Raw genomic sequence first — 18,553 nt, forward strand, 5'->3', positions numbered from 1 at the left:
ACTCCGGTTAGCGTAAAAGCTCTATGGGCAGCCTAAATAGCACTATTGTTAGCCTAATTTACCTTCGAAAGCTTGCGGTTAGCTTACATATTATTGGGCTTAGCTTTAAGCCATCGATGGCCCTGAGGTTCTCGCTTGGTATTTCAACGACCTGGGTCCAATCCATCTTAGGGTCATTTTTTATTTAACTCGACAAAAGTGCAAACTGTGATCGATAATTCAAGTGTTAAATTTAAAGACGTTTCGCACAGGGAACCTCCAGTAGGTCGATGCCATATGTAAATTGTATCAGCTACAGTCGAACCTCGGTTGCGACCACCTCTCGTAAGCGAACGCGGCCACTTTTAGATCTAAAAGTTTTTCAATTTCCTTTAGTTTTTAACCTCTCGTAAGCGGCCACTTGACAGATAATAGAGCGAAATTGGATAATATGGTGTTATAACATTATTGCATTCCTGGATAGTACAAGATACAGAAATTTCTCAATAGGAAGTACAGGATTTTTTCTCGAAATTGACTTTTTATATGAATAAAACATTTAAAACACGGGGTAGATCTCTCCAGTTACCATATGCTAATGAGGCAAAATTTTTGCCCAATATGGTAAGCTCTCGTAAGCAACCACCTCCCGCAAACGACCAGCTAGGCTTGACATTTTGGGTGGTCGCTTACGAGAAGTTCAACTGAATTTTTAAAAGTTGTCTTAAATTAACTCTCTAGTCTTTCGAGGCCATAGCTGTATTAAATCAATATTGTTATTTTTTTCAGTTAGCTAGACACTGGTATGGATATAAAGGACATTCTGTTGTGGCATGACGTCAAAGTGTCCGCCATTGTGTTTGTCAGCGGCTTTGTTCTCCTTGTCTGCCTGACACAGTTCAGTGTGGTCAGCGTTTTCACCAACATAGCGCTGGTCTGCCTCGCTCCGATGTTGGCCCTACGACTTTTGTTAACTGCAAGATCAGCGTTTCTGAGAAGCGAATTTGAACACCCGCTCAAGTATGCCTTGCCGGTTCCTTGCGTTTTAAATATGGAAGAATATATTCCTTTTAACAAGCTTATTCATATATTTGCTACACATGATTTAGCTCTTTTTGCTGGGTAAGAAACTTGTACCCCCGCGGTTTTGGGAGCGGACTTTGCCGTCATTTGATAATGTCACACTAATGTCTCCTCAATTTTCGGAACACTTACTAGAGTTGGAGCCATTTTTTAATTGCATGATAGAACTCGTAAACTTAATAGGAGCGCTTCAACGTAGGAAGATTTGTTCTCCCAACTTGCGAAACTGTGGCCAGACATTTTTTTTCTTTCCTCTCGAAAAGGTCAGTGGCCACTAATGATAAGTAAAAGTGGTCTGTGATTTTCTTGTCAGATGTTACAACTAAATCAGCACATTACAAAGCCGAAGACACGGGGGGAGAGTCTCATAAACTAGATGCTAAAACATTTCCTCATATTACAGAAACATTTACACTTTTTAGAGCTGGCCATGACTAGAGTATTGCCTAGTTCCTGTACGGCTTTCTCTCAGGCCTTCACGGTCAATCAATTTCGATGACCTATCGTCCGAGACGGGGAGTAACACAAACTTTCGCCTCGGGCCACGTGACCTGAAAACGATTGACCGTAGCGAAATATCGAGGCCTAGGAGCTAGGTAAACTAGAATTTACAGCAAACCTCAGTGTATAATGAAGGAAAAAACCTAACCTCTTCCGAGATTGACTGCATTCACTTTATCACCAATAAGTAATGAACTCCCAACTACAAAGATAATAGTTTCAGTCGTTATAGGTCAGATGATTTTTCTATGCAAACTCACTCAGATAAATCGAATATTTAAATATTCTTTCTTGAAGTGCGCGCGTGTCATTCTCCAAAACTGAAGCAACACAACTTCCGAAAAAAATTGAGTCATATGATAATTATCGCAACTACGTTTTGTTTGAATTGCAGATCATATTTATCGAAGGACATTGAAGTATCTAAGGATAAGGTAAGTATCAGTGGTTTATAATTCCGTAAATGTGTGTTTTATTTGGAATACTTGTTTTTCAAATTCAAGTGAGAAAGTAACATGCAAATAAAAAACACTGATCGTAAGTAGAAATTTTGCAGATTAAACAATGTTAACCAGTGTAGCAAGAAATGGAACACTCGACTGGGGGAGGGAGGGGGGAGGGGTAAGGCACCAGTGGTTGAATTTTGTGGTGATGGTTTTCTTTTCAAAATCCCAAAACAGGCTGACCAACTCGGTGAAAAAGTTGCTGAGTTTGCTGTTTCCATGACTACAAAGCTGAGAGGACTTTTCTTGGTCGATGACTTATCTGACTCTCTGAAGGTAGGATGCCCTGAGGGAGGGAGCTAATCTACAAAGTTTTATACCGGGGAGGCTCGCCCCGAGATCCAACCCAAACCTTTTGTATACCAGTTTGTCAGAAAACGTACCCCTTTCACGTACCTTTAATCAAAAAAGGTAACCACATTCACATGCTTTCATAACCGTCCTGTGTTATGAATAAATCGCCAGGGTTTCTCAAACGCTAGACAACCTGCAGGTCATAAAAAAACTGGGACTCACAGAAGCTCTGGCTAATTAACTAAGACTCCCACTACTTTACCCTACTAAGTTATTAATTTCTCTACTTTACTGCCGTGTTCGCTCATGCCACTTAGTCAAGCGCTCTCACTCACGCATGCATAGTGACTGCACTCGCACTCACACAGCGTACACGCGCGCACGAGCTGACGCGAAAGTGAGTTCGTGTCAGAAATTTCGCGCGTTGCGTAAATGCTGCCTCCCCAGGTCCCTCTCTACAATAAACATAATTCTCGATACAAAATAGAGGAGTTTTGGATGAAATTATTTTCAGAGGATTTTAACTCCGTAAAAAAAATGAAAACGTTTCTAACTTATCAGAAAATTAGATACTTTCCCATCCAATCAAGTAACGTAATGATTTTCTAATTTCACAGTTGTTGGTAGGCTTGTACGTTCTCTCTTACGTGGCTCAGTGGTTCAGCGGCATAACGCTGATTTTCATGGGTAAGTAATTAGAGAGTTCTGAAACATAATTTTGTCTTGCGGATAAAAGGCTAGTACAATCCAGCACTCACCTGGGACAGAAACAACAAGTCTACATCGGGCCTGGATGTACTATACCTCTGCAGCTCAATTTCAGTTTCCGTAGCATGGAGGGACTAAAGGGTGGCACAGGGAGACATGTAAGAGAGACTTTTGTCTCCGCAACATATTGCATGAAATTCAGCAGTTTTGAATTCGTGCGTAATGAAGCAGGGACAAAATGACCTCCATTTTTTAATGTCGCATCATGTACACTGCTCTTGCAAACTGTCACCGCTACAACATAAGAATGAACCAATATCCGCTTGCGTACTGTCCCTGCAACATACGTCCTGTGCGTATACACGAAGGGGCTTGTCCCAGCTTCACGTTCCCGCAACATGTCCCCTAGTGTGTGCCGACTTTTTCTTAACGAGTCTTTCCTTGGCTTGCAGCATTCATTGGAGCTTTCACCATTCCAAAGATTTACGACATGTACAGGGTAAGTATTCAAACTTTTTTGCTGCTGTGACAATGAAGAAAATCTAATTAATTTCTCCTTTAATGCAACAAAAATGCGATATGCCAGGCATAAATGTAACTAAGTTGACTCGTTTCTTTTTCAACAATATATTTTTTTTTTTCTGCGTGGAATCAAGCCATAGTGTTTAGGTTTTATTTAAACATAGAGAATGTATAACTAAAGTTAATATTGACAAAACCTTGTTGAGACTAGAGGTCACTTTTGTACTCTTATAAGGATATATTTACTTAATTAAAAGAAGGGAAAACGTTTATCCCTCGGCGGCCTCCACCTATTCAATGCTAGGTCAAGAGGGTATCAGTAGAGTTTTCCATAAGTTTAAAAACTGTAGACAACTTTAAGAAGGCCGGAAGCCATTAAAGTTCACCTAATTGACGTGCGAATGCCGTAGGTATCCAATTACTGTACATACAGGTATCAAATAAGCCATTTCCAAGTTTCTTTTTACCTCTGTTTCAAACTGAGTCCTGGCGCACAACCTTTCATACGGAAATGTGCTTGATTTGCAAAGCAATGAACGTGCAAGAAAACCACATTTCAATATGAAAGGTTGTACACCAAGACTCGTTTTGAAACAGGTAAAAAGCAACTGGGACATGGCTTATTGATACCTGTAATTGGATAAGGTAAGAGCAACTCGAAAATACCCTGGGCGCCAGAGTTTTTTCTTGCGCGGTTTCCGTTGCCGGTCATGTCTCTATTGTGACCCGCGCGGCTTCACCTCTCGTGGTTTCGCCTCTCATGCCAGAGGCCTTCGGCTGCCGAAGCGAAGCGAAATATTTCCGTCCAGCGCGCGTGAGAAAAAAACCTCTGGTACGGAAATGGCTTATTACAAAAAGTTAAAATTTGATTCCTGAAGTTGGACACCCACGTGACCGCGCATCGATTCATTGGCCAATAGGCGCGTGGAGAACCAATCACGATCGAGAATTTTGTTCTAGCTACGATTATGGTACTATAATAATCACGTATATGAACTAAAGTACATGTTTCTGCTTTAATTTCTAGACGGAGATTGATTCGTGTATGGGAAAAATAAAGAGTGCTGTAGAGGACGCCACTGGCAAGTAAGTGATTCTAAACAGTGAAGAGAAAGTTAACAAGGACAACTTTTTCTACCTACCTGAACGCAAGACACAAAGACTAAACTGCAAAGTTGTGGCTGAAACGGAGATTAGTCCACAGTCATTCTTTCAATAACGACAGCGAAGGTCTTGCGAGGTCCCAAAGGGTCCTAAAGAAACGAATACTCCATATTCACCACAAGAACCAAAGCATTTGATTTTTATGCTGAATATACAGTATAGATACTGCGTTTAGTTGAGCAATAAAGTAAACTTTTTGCGTCCCAACAATAGTGTAGCGCGGATTAACCCTCGTACGTATAAGCTAACTCATACCTTCACCGTGGTACATGGGGGGGGGGGGGTGGGGGGAATGTGGAAGGAACGCCCCTGTTAAGGCACAGCGAAATTACTTTGCATTGATTAGATAGCCCTGAGCTTGCTCTACAAAATGATACCATATTTGTTGGTTGGATCCGCAATCTTGGATTTTATTGTTTTCTTAAAAAGAAAAAGAAAGAGTCAAGAAATAACGGAAATTAATATAAAACTATCATTTCCTTGTCAATTACGCCCGTAACTAGTTATAATCCTGTGTTGGGGTGAAGAAGGCACTGTAAAGGCAAAGTATCGATATTTTTTATCATAATTTTTTTATTTTTTTATTTTAATTAATTGCTACTTACACTGCTTACTATACAATATTAATGTAGTTACTTACACTACTTACAAAAGACTTATTACGTACGCCACTTACGATACTAACACTTACTCTATACAATACGCATACTCACGCTACTAACAATACTAATACTTACACTGCTTACAATACAACATGATTAGATTACTTGCGCTACTTTCAATTCTAGCACAGCAAGATCATACCAGTTTACTTCTGTCAGCAATGTAAATTCCGAATTCCGAATTACAGAAAATATGCATGGTATATATGCGCCTTGTTTCTTTTCCTTTCATTTTTATTTTCGTTTTCAAAAAAAAGTATCGATCTTGCACAAGAAGACAAAAAGACGATCTCAGCCAGCACTTGCAGCCACACCGCTTGATTAGAAGTCAAATGCATTGACCATTCGGCCAACGCGTCTCCGTGGTAAATAAAAGGATGATTGTTACAGATACCAGAGCTCTTCGTTTTTAAAAGACTGAAACGAACAGTTAAACAATGGAAGCTTCTGGGATGGGATTGGCGCGTAAAAGCAGAGGCATGCATTTATTAATCTTAAAAGTTGTATCATTTTTTCGTGTAGGATTACTGCAAAAGTACCGCTGACAAAGGGAAAAGAAGCTTCGACTTCTAACGACAAGGAAGTCCACGAGGATATTGACAACGATAAGAAGGCATCTTAAGTGAAACCGTTAACTACAAAATCAAATTGCTAAAAATACACAAATCATAGGATAATTCTTATAATTTGAGCCCATTGTTTTCAATTATAATATTTAATTTTTTTTATTGCTACAGTCTGGTACACCAAAACCAAGACACATTTTGTTAATTACAGAGTAACATCGTGCTCCTTCGTCTCCAACTCCCTACACAAGGGGTCTGCGCAGTTGACGTGCTGGAATTGCAGTCACCAGTTAAAATTTTAGGCATTCCTCAGCTATCGTTAAAGTTTTCAGATCTCAGATGTTAGCTATCAGTTAAAAACACATCACTTCTCATTTGACAGTTAAAATTTGACCAATTCTTAGTTAGAAAATACCTTTTTTATTGTCAGTCTTGTTTTGGGGATAAGAATTGAAACATAACTTATGTCCCTATTTCGTTCTCGTTCCCACTGCTGATTGATATTTCCAGCCGAAAAGAACTGGCCATGTACTCAAAGATCTAATACTTCCTGTGCGAGGGCCTTTTGGAGCTTAGGTTCCAGTAGCTGGGATAATCGAATATCTCTGGGAATAAGAATATGATGAAAGTGAGGGTTTTTATCTGCTGGAAATGGTTGCTCCGACTCTTAAGATTTTTTTTGCTCAAACTTGAAGTTGAAATGATCGATTCAAAAGAGCCCACTTATTCAAGAAAACCCAAGAAGCCTTAGAAGTTAGTTGCACAAGTTATTTGAATCCATTTAGTACGTTAATTAAAAAAATTCTTAAATTCGTAGCCTTAGATCAAAAATCAATAAATTATAATAATGAATCCTAACATATCCATAGATATAAAATAAGGATAAAAATTGTAATTTTAATTTACTGTGTATAATCAGAAGACCAAGTGTTTGCAGTCAATTAAACAAACGTCCAAACCAAACCAAACTAATTCTCTTAGTAACGTTCTCGTTGAAGTCGCCAATGCCACGTTACAGGTACTTTCCAGAGAGAATTAAGAGTACGATAGTTAATCCCCCATAGTTCTTATTCTCAAATTAATCACTCGCAAGTTATTGTAAGATCACTCTTGGTTACAGAATCCCAGGAGAGTGTGGAAATAAATAATAATGTGACGTGAATTTTACTCAGGTGGACAGCCCAAGTGACTTTGTGCGTATTTTCTGAAATCCTTCGCAAAAACATCTTAGTAACGCTCTCAGAAACGTTATCTGCGGAAGGAATGAGTACTGTGTCTAAAAATAACTTGATAGGGATTTCCTTAGGCATAAGGCCTGCCAGTGGGGGATTAATTATTTCACTCTTAATCCTCTCTTGGCACTGTTAATATCTGGTACAGCTACACCAGAACGTACCTTTTAACAACTCTTTGGACATTTTGTTATCAGTTTATTTATGAAAGATTGTTTAAGTGCAATGATGATGTAAAAAGAAAGTTATCTTATTAAAATATAGCAACGCTTGAAGCAAAAGCCAGACAAATTTGTTGTGCGTTATTGTATATGTAATAGGACTTCATGCTATTCGACTTAAAAAAAAGGTGGCTGAAAAAAATTCCGAGGAATGACAAGATTGGACGAGGTCACGGGCCAAGCACATATTGGCAGTCAGAGAATTTTTATAATTAAATAACTAGATGAAACCGTATTTCCTGTTAATTTTATCGCGTACAGAACTGTCCAAATTACTTGTAAATTTGGACACAAATTAGGAATTAATCTGCAGTATTAAAATGAAAAGATAGTCGTGTGTGCTTTATAGGATTTTGTGTAACAATGTAATTTATCTTTAAATGGGCTCTTTGCTCTACAATGTTCGCTATATATTAAACCAACCAGTCCTGTAAAATTCTCAGAACAACTCTGACACTGACAGGTACTTACATATACTTTATTTTGCCTCGAGCAGTTGGGGCTTGCTAGGCTCCTAGCTTAAACAGCTAACGAGTCGAGTCAAAGAAAACTTAAAATCTAACTAAAGAGAATTATATCTGTTCGTGTAATAACTTTACTTTACGTCATTGGCTAATCAAATTATTTGTTAACTTAAACTAAGATACTAAAACATTGGATCACGTATGCTCGATAAACGTGTTTGTTGCATTTTTTCTTACAATCCCGAAAGGGTGCAGGAATAAGGAAAAATTTTATTTACGTAAACCTTAATTGTGGTTACTTATTCCACAGATTTTCGAAAGCAAACAGCTGCGCGAACAACAAAATTGTCTTGCGACCAAATTGTATCGTCCAAATCAGCCCCTGGTATTTTCCGCAGGCTAAAGTTCCAGCCATTTTTAGAGTCCGGCGAGCTCCCAAAACGGCTACATGGAAATCGACTCTAAACCAATACTAGAATCAAATCGTAGTATTATTGCTGGAATGGCCACAGGTGCCAAAAACCTTCCGCCGACGGCGCGGTGGCATGGTACCTAAAGGCTAAAAATAAATTGATGCGGATTGGTAAGTTGCTTGTAGATGGGAACACACCCACTTTTATAACAAGAAACATTATCTGTGGGTGGGGAGGGTGGGTAATTATTTGCTTTCTAAGAAAAAAATGATCGCAGTTTAGAAATTATTTCAAACTTTCCTTGTTTGGAGAAGTACTGGGTATTTTGCGACGGCGAACACCATTTCTTTTCGTAAGATACTCTACAGACTTGAAATAATAGATGTAAGAATCGTATGCATTACCTCTCCCTAGTTGGTATTGTTGATTTTCGTGTTTAAATGGAGTGACGCCTTGGAACGATTGTTTGCAGAAACCCAGCTTGTCCCCAAAGGAAACCTGAAGTCCGATCACTCCGATTTTTCCGCCTGAAAATGCCTCCTAGAAAAGCTAAACCCAAAGCACCAGCTGCTACAGAGGTTGTAAGCAGTTCACGTTTTAAAACTCTGAAGGTGACTGAGCGCATCTCGATCAAAAATTTTGTGGAAAAACACAAGTTGAAGTTTGCAACTGGAAGAGGATTTTATCAACTATCCAAACCAGAAACGATACAGTTTCACAAAGAAGTTGTGGTCAGGAGAAAATCCGATGGAACCATGGCATCCGGAGACGAGGTACAGTAGCTAAATGATAAGAAATGGTGCTGAGTTTCATAATGGAAATATTTAGATCGCGATTAACGTACACTGAACTCTCATTGAACAGAAACGCAACTTGCTTGGTTAGCCAAACACACATCAAGCTTAAATTTAAGCTCATCAGAGCTTATACACAGGGATTTTTTTCTGAATAAATGCTTGTGGAAATCAAACCCTCCATTTGGACTATTGTAACATCGATAGCAAGAAATCGATTTTATTCTCAATCAAACGGATTATTTTTAACCACTAGGAGAAAACTTGTTGGTACATTGTAGCAGAAAACAGGTGTTAAATACTTAAGCTTAAGTCTACCAACAAGAGATTTGATGTGCTGGTGCATGTTAGCACAAACATACAAACTGAAAATCTTAAATTGTAAATTAGACATTCAGCTTAAATATGTAGTGCAAACTATAGCTTAAGCCAGATAAAGAGTCTTGAAGATTCCTGCTTTTACAGCAGGTACTGTATGTGAATCTCTAAACATGGTTGTATGTTGAACAGGTGCAATCAGGGCAGTGATTGACAGAATGTTTATTGAGTTTTTCTTGTGGAAGGGGTAATTTGAACCCATCACCAAATTCAGAATGCCAAACACCAAATGCACTGTTTGCTTTTGGTTAGTTTCACTTGTGTTTGCTTACAGAAAGCTTTTATTTGTTGGAAAGGAGAGCATTATATTGTATTTGGCCCTTTCTAACAAATAAAAGCTAACTGCAAGCAAACATGAGTGAAATTAACCGCAAGCAAACAGCGCATTCGGTATTCAATGTTCTGCAAAATGTTTCTTTATAAGGGCGCTAACACGATGTGTTGGTACCTCTTCCTAAATCTGTAAATTTATAGTGACACAAACCCACATAGATGATAAATTATACTCACAAAAGACCAGAAATGCTATTCTGAGACAGCGCTAAAACTGTATGCAACTGTAACAATATTATGTAATAAGCTTGTTCCCCTGCAGTTTTTAACTGGTTATACTTTCAAATTTTCCATATGCTGATTTCTGATTGCTTTGCTGTGCCTTTTGCTGTCTTGGATGAGCTGTTTATTCTCTATTTGTATTTGATTATATTTATATGTTGTTTGTGTTGGATATAAATAAATTAACATTGACGAAGTACAGTTTATGTTATAATTCAAATTTAAATATTTCTGGCAAACATGTGTGACAATGTTAATTAACAAGATTTTTGTAGAATTATTTATAAAAATAACATTATAATAAATAAGTACAATGTAACTAGCAATATTTAAAGCCTCAAATTTTGTTCTTTTCAGGTTCGTGAATTGCTTGGAATTGCAAAGGAAACAACAAAATTTCACCTGGATAAGGAGAAACTGAAGGATTTTGATGTATTTGTTCAGTCAACGTCGTACAACCGTGTCTTGTTGCCAGATACAGAGTTCCTGTATGATACAGGAGAAGGCGGCACTGTCTCATCAGGGGCGGCAGTGACAGCTTCAGTTGCATCAGATGACACTAAACCTGAACCCAGCACAAGCCGAGGAACTGGCAGAGGAAAGAGAAAAAAGGCAGATGAAGAGGTTATTAAGTTTATTGTTCATGTCAAGTCTCAAACCATAAGATATCATAATCAAACACAAAAGACCATCTTTGTCCACATGTCCAAACACCAAGAAGAGAGTTGAAAATACAATACATAGCAGAGTATTTTTGATGAACTTCAAGGTATTTGCTATAAATTTGTGGTCAACACTATCTTGAGTGTTTGATATATCTTCTCAATCGAAACTAAAACTGAGACGAAAATAGAGAAATATAACATTACAAAAATCTATATATATGCAAATTAAGATCAGATATCTGAGCATCATCACACTCATGATTTATCCTTTGTTTGAACTTGATGAACTTATTCTACTAAATGAGTGTAAGAGGTTCATGTCAAGTCTTAATTCATGATGCATTGAATAATACTAACTGTAATCTAATGCCATTGAAGGGGACAGTCTTAGTTACAGCAGGACCTGCAACTACTGCCACATTTATTGTTATGGTAGTAGTGTACGCAGGCTTGTTATCATTGTAGTAAGATGTAAAATAATTATTGAGCTTGAAATACATCCTGTAGCATCAAAACATTTCAGAGTTTTATGTAATATATCAAACATGAGAGGCAGTGTTTCATTGGGATATCTAATCACCGAGAAGAGATTTGAAAAGAGGACATGCACTGGAGTATTTTTGACAAAATTTGGGGTGTTTGGATAGCCGATGAAACATGCTCTCGAGTATTTGATATATCTTCTCAATGGAAATAAAAACTAAGGAGTAAACGGAGAGGTAAAATTGTCAAAATCCATTCTAATTAAGACTGGGTATTCAAACCCCCTTCACAGTTGTGATTTTCTTTGTTTTGACTTGATGAATTATTAATGTACCGAGAAGTGCATTTTCTGCACTGTTTATAACTCCGATATTTGCAAAAAAATGGTTTCCAAGTGTGAAAAGAAATACTGGCTTGATTTTGGTTCCAGTTTCCAGTCATTTTTATTGAAATGGGTGGCATTTTTCCTCATCAATCACATAATCTAAAGGTTATGAACATTTACATGAATCTTATAGAGTCTATGATACCTGATAGTAATTTTTTTTATATCTACTGATTGTAACATCATAATGTTTTACACAGTGGCCCCAGCCAGCATTTGACTCATTCAATCCTGTGATTCAGACTCCACTCACTAACTATTTTCGCCACTATGCAACTCCCTCTAATAAAGATCTCATCTGCTACTGACATAAGTTTATGTTATATTTCAGAAGCCTTCTGCAGTTACTGAGGAAAAGAAAGAAGAAAAAGCTCCGTCACCTGCTAAGAAAGCAAAACCAGCAACGACAGCAGGGGCAGGGGCAGGGGCAGGGGCAGCAGCTGCCACGGGAGGAGCTGATATCAAGGAAATAGTCTTCTCATTTGATACCACAGGGTCTATGTACCCCTGTCTTACTCAGGTACAAAATACCATAAAGTCCTCACAAAACAATCCCACTTAATTTATGAAAGACCCCCTTCACGACGCAACACTGGTTGCCAACCTGGTTAGTGTGCTAAAATTTAACTGTACATGATTTCATTTATATTGATTTTTCTATAACATTCATGTTGTCACAAGACTAAAAATTTAAAAAAAAAAAGATTAAAAAAACAATCTTTTCTGGCAGAAAATTGAACTTTTTCCTCTATGCCCTGTTAATTTATTTTGTCAAGAAGGAACCTTCAGTCGTTCATTTATTTAGCAAATTTTGACCTGAATTACATGTAACTAACTTTTATTTCTTGACAGTTCATAAGACATAATCTGCACTTGCCATTAGACCTCGACTGCTCTCTAAGTATGTTTCCCTATCAGTTTATAGTACACATCTATTAGTGCAAGACACATGCATGTCAGACTAGACATCTGGAGATTTATTAGTCAAGATCTAGAAAATCTTTTATACAGTAAATAAGGCAACAAATGAAAGAGGCTTTGGCCACTAAATCATTCTTTGTGGTTACGTGTAGCAGCTTGGCCTGTGAATTGTTATTGTCTTCTTTTGTAATCCATCAAATGTTTTTCACTTGCGTGGTCTAAATGTGACTCGTATGACTGAATATGCCCCACTTAAAACTGTGGAATATCCAGGTAATATTCCCTAATTTTCAAAACTTTGCTGGTTTCAAAAATATTTGAAGGATAATAAACAAAATAGCCTGCCTTCTATTTGGCACGAAAATGTGCTCAGATATTGTTCAAACTGTTCCTCAAAGCTCACAGTTTTCCTCGGGCTATGCTCTCAGAAAACTGTTCACCTCTCAGAACAGATAAATATCACAGCATATTCCTGGGCCATTAATGGAGGCTTTTGTTTATATAGTGGAGTATAGGGTAAAAAGATGAAGAGAAAGTCTTAGTAGCAAGCTGATATTCCTCCCCAGACCTTCCTCTGAGCTCACTTCTCACCCCATGTCCCACTGAGGAACCTGCTCACAGGGTATATTATAAGATACCACAACCTGCCATAAATTCTGGGGAAGTGGTGTAGAGAAACAAATGTTGCATACTTGCTTATTTAAAGAAATATTTAATTTTAGATCTTTACATAAATATTTTTTTTCTGACCAGAAAAAAAATATGAGAGGAGAATAAAAAATTAGCAAAATTGGACCAAAAAATAGAGATTGAATGCTTGAAGATCGGCAATCAGTTTTAGTAGCCTGCTTCGTGGATCCTCTTTCAGCTTGGCTGATTGGTTATCACGAATAATTTAAAAATAGTTTGCTTCAAACCCAAAAACTCACGGAAAATTATTTCATTTGTTGATTTTTTAGGTCAGGAAACGTATCGAGGAAACAGTAACTCGGCTTTTCAAAGAGATTCCTGGAATTCGCATTGCTGTGTTTGCACACGGTGACTACCAGGACAAAGAGACAACTTATGACACCAAATGGGTGGACCTCAGTACAGATAAGGAGAAAATATGCAACTTCATCAAGACTGTCTCCTCAACCTGCGGGTACGATTCTGATGAGTGCTATGAGCTTGTCTTGAGACAGGTGCGTGGTATTTTGGCCTGGAGTTTGTCTGGGACGTTTATTTTATTGACAGGCAAATTGTCTCAAGTCGTATACACCTTATTCCAAAATGGCCGCCATTTTGGTGAATTCTTGCGTTTGCCTTCAAATTAACCCTTGTTGCCTCGTTCTTAAACTCGAAATTCAAAAGAATATTTTCCCTTGAACGAGGCAACAAGGGCTAATTAGCAAGCAAACAAAAGAACACTAAAATGGCGACTATTTAATGATTTTGGAATAAGGTGTATTTGATCCAGCTACAGGTTTGCCTCAAATCTGGCTATTAAATGAAACTTTTATTTTCTCCCTAAAAAACGTGCGTTCTAACTTTCGTCAGTTTATGAAGCTTTAAAAATTATTTCACGTTTGATATTACCTGTACAAGCGAAAATTGAGCAAAACTTAGCTTACCTTAGTTTTGTTCCAAACTTTCTTTTGCGGCTTCTTTGCAATGACGTTTCAAGTGCGTGCAGCGACTGATGCACGTGCATTCCAGTGAAGACGCGTTTAGCATAAATTATTTCGTGGAAAGTGACATACCAGCATTTAATGAGAGAAAAATTAGATGAAGAAAGAAAGAAAGAACTGAGGAAAGAAATGAATAAGGCCTCAGGCGCCGTCCACACGGAGAAATTTAACAATGCAGCTTTATTTCTATGGCTAGGCTTACCGTCCACACTAATTCGTCACGAAAACGGAGCTTTCCGAAAACGTTCTTCAAACCGGAGGAATTCCAAAACGGCGGTTTTGGGTTTTAATGTGGAGGCAAAACATTTTGAAATTGGAGTTTTTCAAAAACGATGGGGTTACGATAAACATATTTCCTCCCCGAATTTTACTCAAACACAAATCCAAAATGACCGGTGATTGTTGCGTTTTCAAATTTTTCCAGCGTAGTATGGACGGAAGCATTTGATGTTTTGTCGGAGTGAAATCTCCGTTTTCAAATCCCTCTGGCGTAGTGTGGACGCAGCCTTAGTCAAAAGTGCTGTTGAAGACCTAAAAAGATGATTGCCAGTTGGTCGTGTCAACCTTTTCTAGTTAAGAAAGCACCGACATCAAATTTCACCCAACATTTTGTTCAAAAAGTGATTGACGGATTAAAGTTTTTAGCACCGAAAAGTTCAATTTTCAGCACAGCACGTTTTAATTTGTAGGTTATCGAGTAAAGACGGCGAAACAGGAATTTTTTTAATACAAACAAAGGTTAAAGGAAAAAGTCTTCATAAGAGGACAGTCATTTCCTTTTTTCTCCTTTTTCAATGGTTGTTTGTTAGGTGGCGCGAAACGCGAAACAGTGTTTAAATGGGTACTCCGTGAAATCAAGGTTGTTTATCATTTATTACCGAAAAAAAAAAAACCGAAATTTCGGTTGGGATGTAAATGGTAACTCTCTTTTGGTTTTCCCAAAAGGAAAATTTCCTAAATAAAGGGAACGGCGCGAAAGGTAGTACAAAATTCCCTAACGGAAAATGTGAGTGCCATTTGCTTTTATCCCGTATACGCGTATACTCTGCCCAGTTCCAGGCGCCCCAAGTAAATTCTGGTAAAGGAACACGCCAAAGTTCATTCGAAATTCCCATTCAGGGTTTTTGCTCACCATTTGCCTAAACTTTGAACCAAGCCATGTTTGAAGTTGAGGTGAACAATGGCACTCCCATGGCGGTCAAAAACTTTATTTTTTCAGACTAACTCGTTAGCCAGGAAAATTTCAGATAATCCATTCCAACCCAGTATGCTGATGATGTTTCCATTCTTTCTTATGTTGAAATTCTCGAGTTTCCTTTAAGGTCCGTGAAGAACTTTCCTGGACACCAGACTCTCAGCGTTCGTTGGTGATGCTGGGTGATGCCTCGCCCCACCCTCCTTCGTACCACTTGAACAAACTTAAGATAAACTGGCGCGAAGAAGCAAAGAAACTCTACAACGAGATGGGAGTGCGTATATACTCTGTACAATGCCTTAACTATGGCGGATCAGATACATTTTACCGCCAACTCGCTGAGCTCACATGTGGATGGCATTTGAAGCTGGACCAGTTTGCTTCCATCGTGGATTTCCTGACTGCCATTTGTTATCGTGAACAGGGCGTGGAACATTTGGAAGCGTTTGAAGCAGAGGTCAAAGCGAGGTCAAAGGGCTCTGGGTTGAATCGTAACATGAACTCGCTTTTTGACACCCTGGCTGGGAGGAGCACCAGTACCTACACGGGCGGAACCGACTACGGGGGACTGGTACCGGTCAATCCCTCACGATTTCAGGTCAGTGACGTCATAATCTGGTGACGTCAACGACATAACTGCGCAACATTTTATTGAAAACACCAAACTTCGTAGAGAAATACCAGTTATGCGATGCTTTCGAGCGGTATATCGTTGAATATCCCACGAGTCAATAATTTATTGTTGCCATAATGTTTGCAGCATCTCTCTCAGGCTTTTTGGAGGCTTTCTTTTTGTGTCAATACTTGTAATAGCCTTCCAGAAAAATAAAGTCTGGTTAGGGGCCAGTTCAAACGTCGAACTACACATGAGACGAATAAAACGGAGCGAATTAAGTTTATGATAAGATCGGCGCTTGACTTAACTGAGTTCGTCCGAATTAAGTTCGACGTTTGACCCAGCGGTCAAGCTTTACCCATTTAGATCGACTCAGATTTCAATTTAGTTCGTTTCATAATAAGTTCGGCGTTCGATCTTGGCCTAAGATGCTTATTATCTTTATCTTTCTTTGCCAGATCCTGGACGTCGATGAACGCTGTGATATTCGCACTTTCGTCGAGAAGAACGACCTCCCGTTCAAAGCAGGGCGTGGATTTTATGAGTTCACCAAACCAGAGAAGGTATCGGACAAGAAAGAAGTCGTTTTGGTGGACAAAGTCTCCGGTGACATGTTCACTGGGCCCGAGGCATGTGACATGATCGGCGCTGGAGGAGCAAGTAAAATCAAGCCTGCTTCGTTTGAAAAATGGCGCGTGTTTGTGCAGAGTACGTCATATAATCGGGTTCTTATGCCCGATACCGGCTTCTTGTACGAAGTGGACACCAGTCGATAATTTCTATGATTGACAGTTTAGCCCTCGTCCACGCTAAGTCGGAGGAATTGAAAACGAAGGTTTCTCTCTGAAAACGCATCAAATGTTTCCGTCCACACTACGTCGGAGGAATTTGAAAACGCATCAATCACCGGTTATGGATTTGTGTTTGAGGAAAACTCGGTCAGGGAAATCACGTGATTATCGTGACGTCATCGTTTTCGAAAAGTTCCATTTTCAAAATGGTTTCTGTCGACACTATACAGAAGCCGGCGTTTTCAAATTCCTCCGGTTTGAAGAGCGTTTTTGAAAAGCTCCGTTTTCGTGACGGATTAGTGTGGACGGGGCCTTAGAATATTAGAAGGAAGACACCTTATGTCACGCAAGGCGAGGGATAACAAAAGTCCTGCAATTTTAGGCAATTATGTCACGTTAGTTCATGTGTATTTTATCCACAATTGTGTTCGGTACAGACTGGTGTTTTGAAGGCGCGACTAAACGAGAATGACGCTGGGGCGGATACAGGATTTTAGAGACGGAGTTGGAGATCCCCCCGCAGAAGGCGGGGGTCCGGTAGCATCCACTCCCGGAAAAGTTTGAAATTGAGGTCCCAGGAAATTGGATTTCTGGCATTCTGAGGCCAAGTTAGCGTGTTATGTCTAAGTTTTTTTTGTTTTTTTTTTTTAATTTAGGGCGTTCGACCAAACCTGCCCCTAGATCCGCCCCAGTGACGGTCCATAACAGTTTTTCTTTAGCTCTCGTGTACGTAGTTATAAAACAGGCTGAGAGTACGCGAGTTGTCTTTATCTTGAACGAATGAAACAGGTTTACCGAGTCGCCACGTGTTTTCGAGAGCGCTCGAGACTCGACGAGGGTCGCCGAGAGTCGACAATTCAGGACCGAGAATTGAAACATTTGTCAACTTTCGTTGCAGTTTTAAACCCTATATATGACCAGATTCCTAGTTATTAGAGTAAATATGAAGACAATTTCAGTCCACTAGCGATCAGCAATTGTCAACTTTCGTTGCATTTTTAAACCCTCCACATGACCAGATTTTTAGTTGTTAGAATAGATATTACGACAATTTCAGTCCGCTAGCAATCAACAATTGTCAACTTTCGTTGCAGTTTTAAACTCTCCACATGACCAGATTTTGTTATTAGAATAAATATTGAGGCAATTTCAGTTCACTAGTAATCAACAATTGTCAACTTTTGTGGTAGTTTTAAAGCCTCCACATGACCAGATTTTTAGTTATTAGAAATATATTTTGTAACGTTTCGCTAATTACACTGGAGTATGTTCACTATGTATGGTTCGTGTTAACTGTAGAAGTATTTTAGGCGTGAATCCCTAAGGGGTTAGTAGGCTATTTAAGAATTTGTAAGTTATGCAAGAGCCACTCGAAGGCATCTCTTTCAACTTTGCTTTTTAATTTTTCTGTTTATTCACTGCTGTATTTTCTTTATGATGATGTAACGCTCGCTGTATCCTGCATCAATAAACGAGATGCCCGCCCCTGATGCTGTGTTTGTGTTTATTAAGATTAGTTACAAAATATTTTATAATCGTTTCAGGGTGATTAGAGTATAATAAATATTAAGAAAATTTCAGTCCACTAGCAATCGAGACTAAAATAGTGGAGAACAATGATGTGAAGTTTTGAAATGAAATAGTTCAGTGAAAAGTTGTAACTTACTCCTCAGAAAGGGTCACCATTCATCTCTACTGTTTTTAGTTCGGAATATTTGTCAGAAGATTACAATGACGTATCTTCTCTCAACCTATTGCGTTCTTGAGTTTTGTTGTTTGGAAGGTATA

General features: G+C 38.7%; 2 protein-coding genes across 3 annotated transcripts in view; both read left to right on the plus strand.

Annotated features, from left to right (window-relative positions):
• The window catches only part of LOC145467808 (reticulon-1-A-like), a 9,890-nt gene extending 1,768 nt beyond the window's left edge, over positions 1-8,122 (plus strand). Inside the window, exons 2-8 of one of the 2 annotated variants that reach the window (XM_081451420.1) lie at positions 769-999; positions 1,958-1,997; positions 2,244-2,342; positions 2,978-3,047; positions 3,521-3,567; positions 4,618-4,676; positions 5,939-8,122. In XM_081451420.1, coding sequence (XP_081307546.1) covers positions 785-999; positions 1,958-1,997; positions 2,244-2,342; positions 2,978-3,047; positions 3,521-3,567; positions 4,618-4,676; positions 5,939-6,038 — 630 coding nt within the window. In that variant the 5' untranslated portion in view covers positions 769-784 and the 3' untranslated portion in view covers positions 6,039-8,122. The remainder of the gene's footprint in view (positions 1-768; positions 1,000-1,957; positions 1,998-2,243; positions 2,343-2,977; positions 3,048-3,520; positions 3,568-4,617; positions 4,677-5,938) is intronic. The other variant, XM_081451421.1, reaches the window with a different exon arrangement.
• A 425-nt stretch (positions 8,123-8,547) lies between these two features.
• On the plus strand, positions 8,548-17,542 carry LOC145468454 (uncharacterized). Its single transcript, XM_081452185.1, has 6 exons — positions 8,548-9,085; positions 10,397-10,663; positions 11,904-12,092; positions 13,453-13,677; positions 15,486-15,956; positions 16,433-17,542. The coding sequence occupies exons 1-6, from the start codon at positions 8,846-8,848 to the stop codon at positions 16,748-16,750; spliced, it is 1,710 nt and encodes a 569-aa protein (XP_081308311.1). The 5' UTR covers positions 8,548-8,845; the 3' UTR covers positions 16,751-17,542.
• Positions 17,543-18,553: the final 1,011 nt, after the last annotated feature.

This window comes from Orbicella franksi, chromosome 14, assembly GCF_964199315.1.
Source record: "Orbicella franksi chromosome 14, jaOrbFran1.1, whole genome shotgun sequence".
Lineage (NCBI taxonomy): Eukaryota > Metazoa > Cnidaria > Anthozoa > Scleractinia > Merulinidae > Orbicella > Orbicella franksi.

Bases quoted from the DNA above. Each gene is read 5' to 3' on its own strand.
- LOC145468454 (XM_081452185.1), top strand. From the start codon at position 8,846: ATGCCTCCTAGAAAAGCTAAACCCAAAGCACCAGCTGCTACAGAGGTT. The intron at 10,664-11,903 runs GTTATTAAGTTT...GTTATATTTCAG, and splicing joins GAAAAAAGGCAGATGAAGAG to AAGCCTTCTGCAGTTACTGA. The intron at 12,093-13,452 runs GTACAAAATACC...TTGATTTTTTAG, and splicing joins TGTACCCCTGTCTTACTCAG to GTCAGGAAACGTATCGAGGA.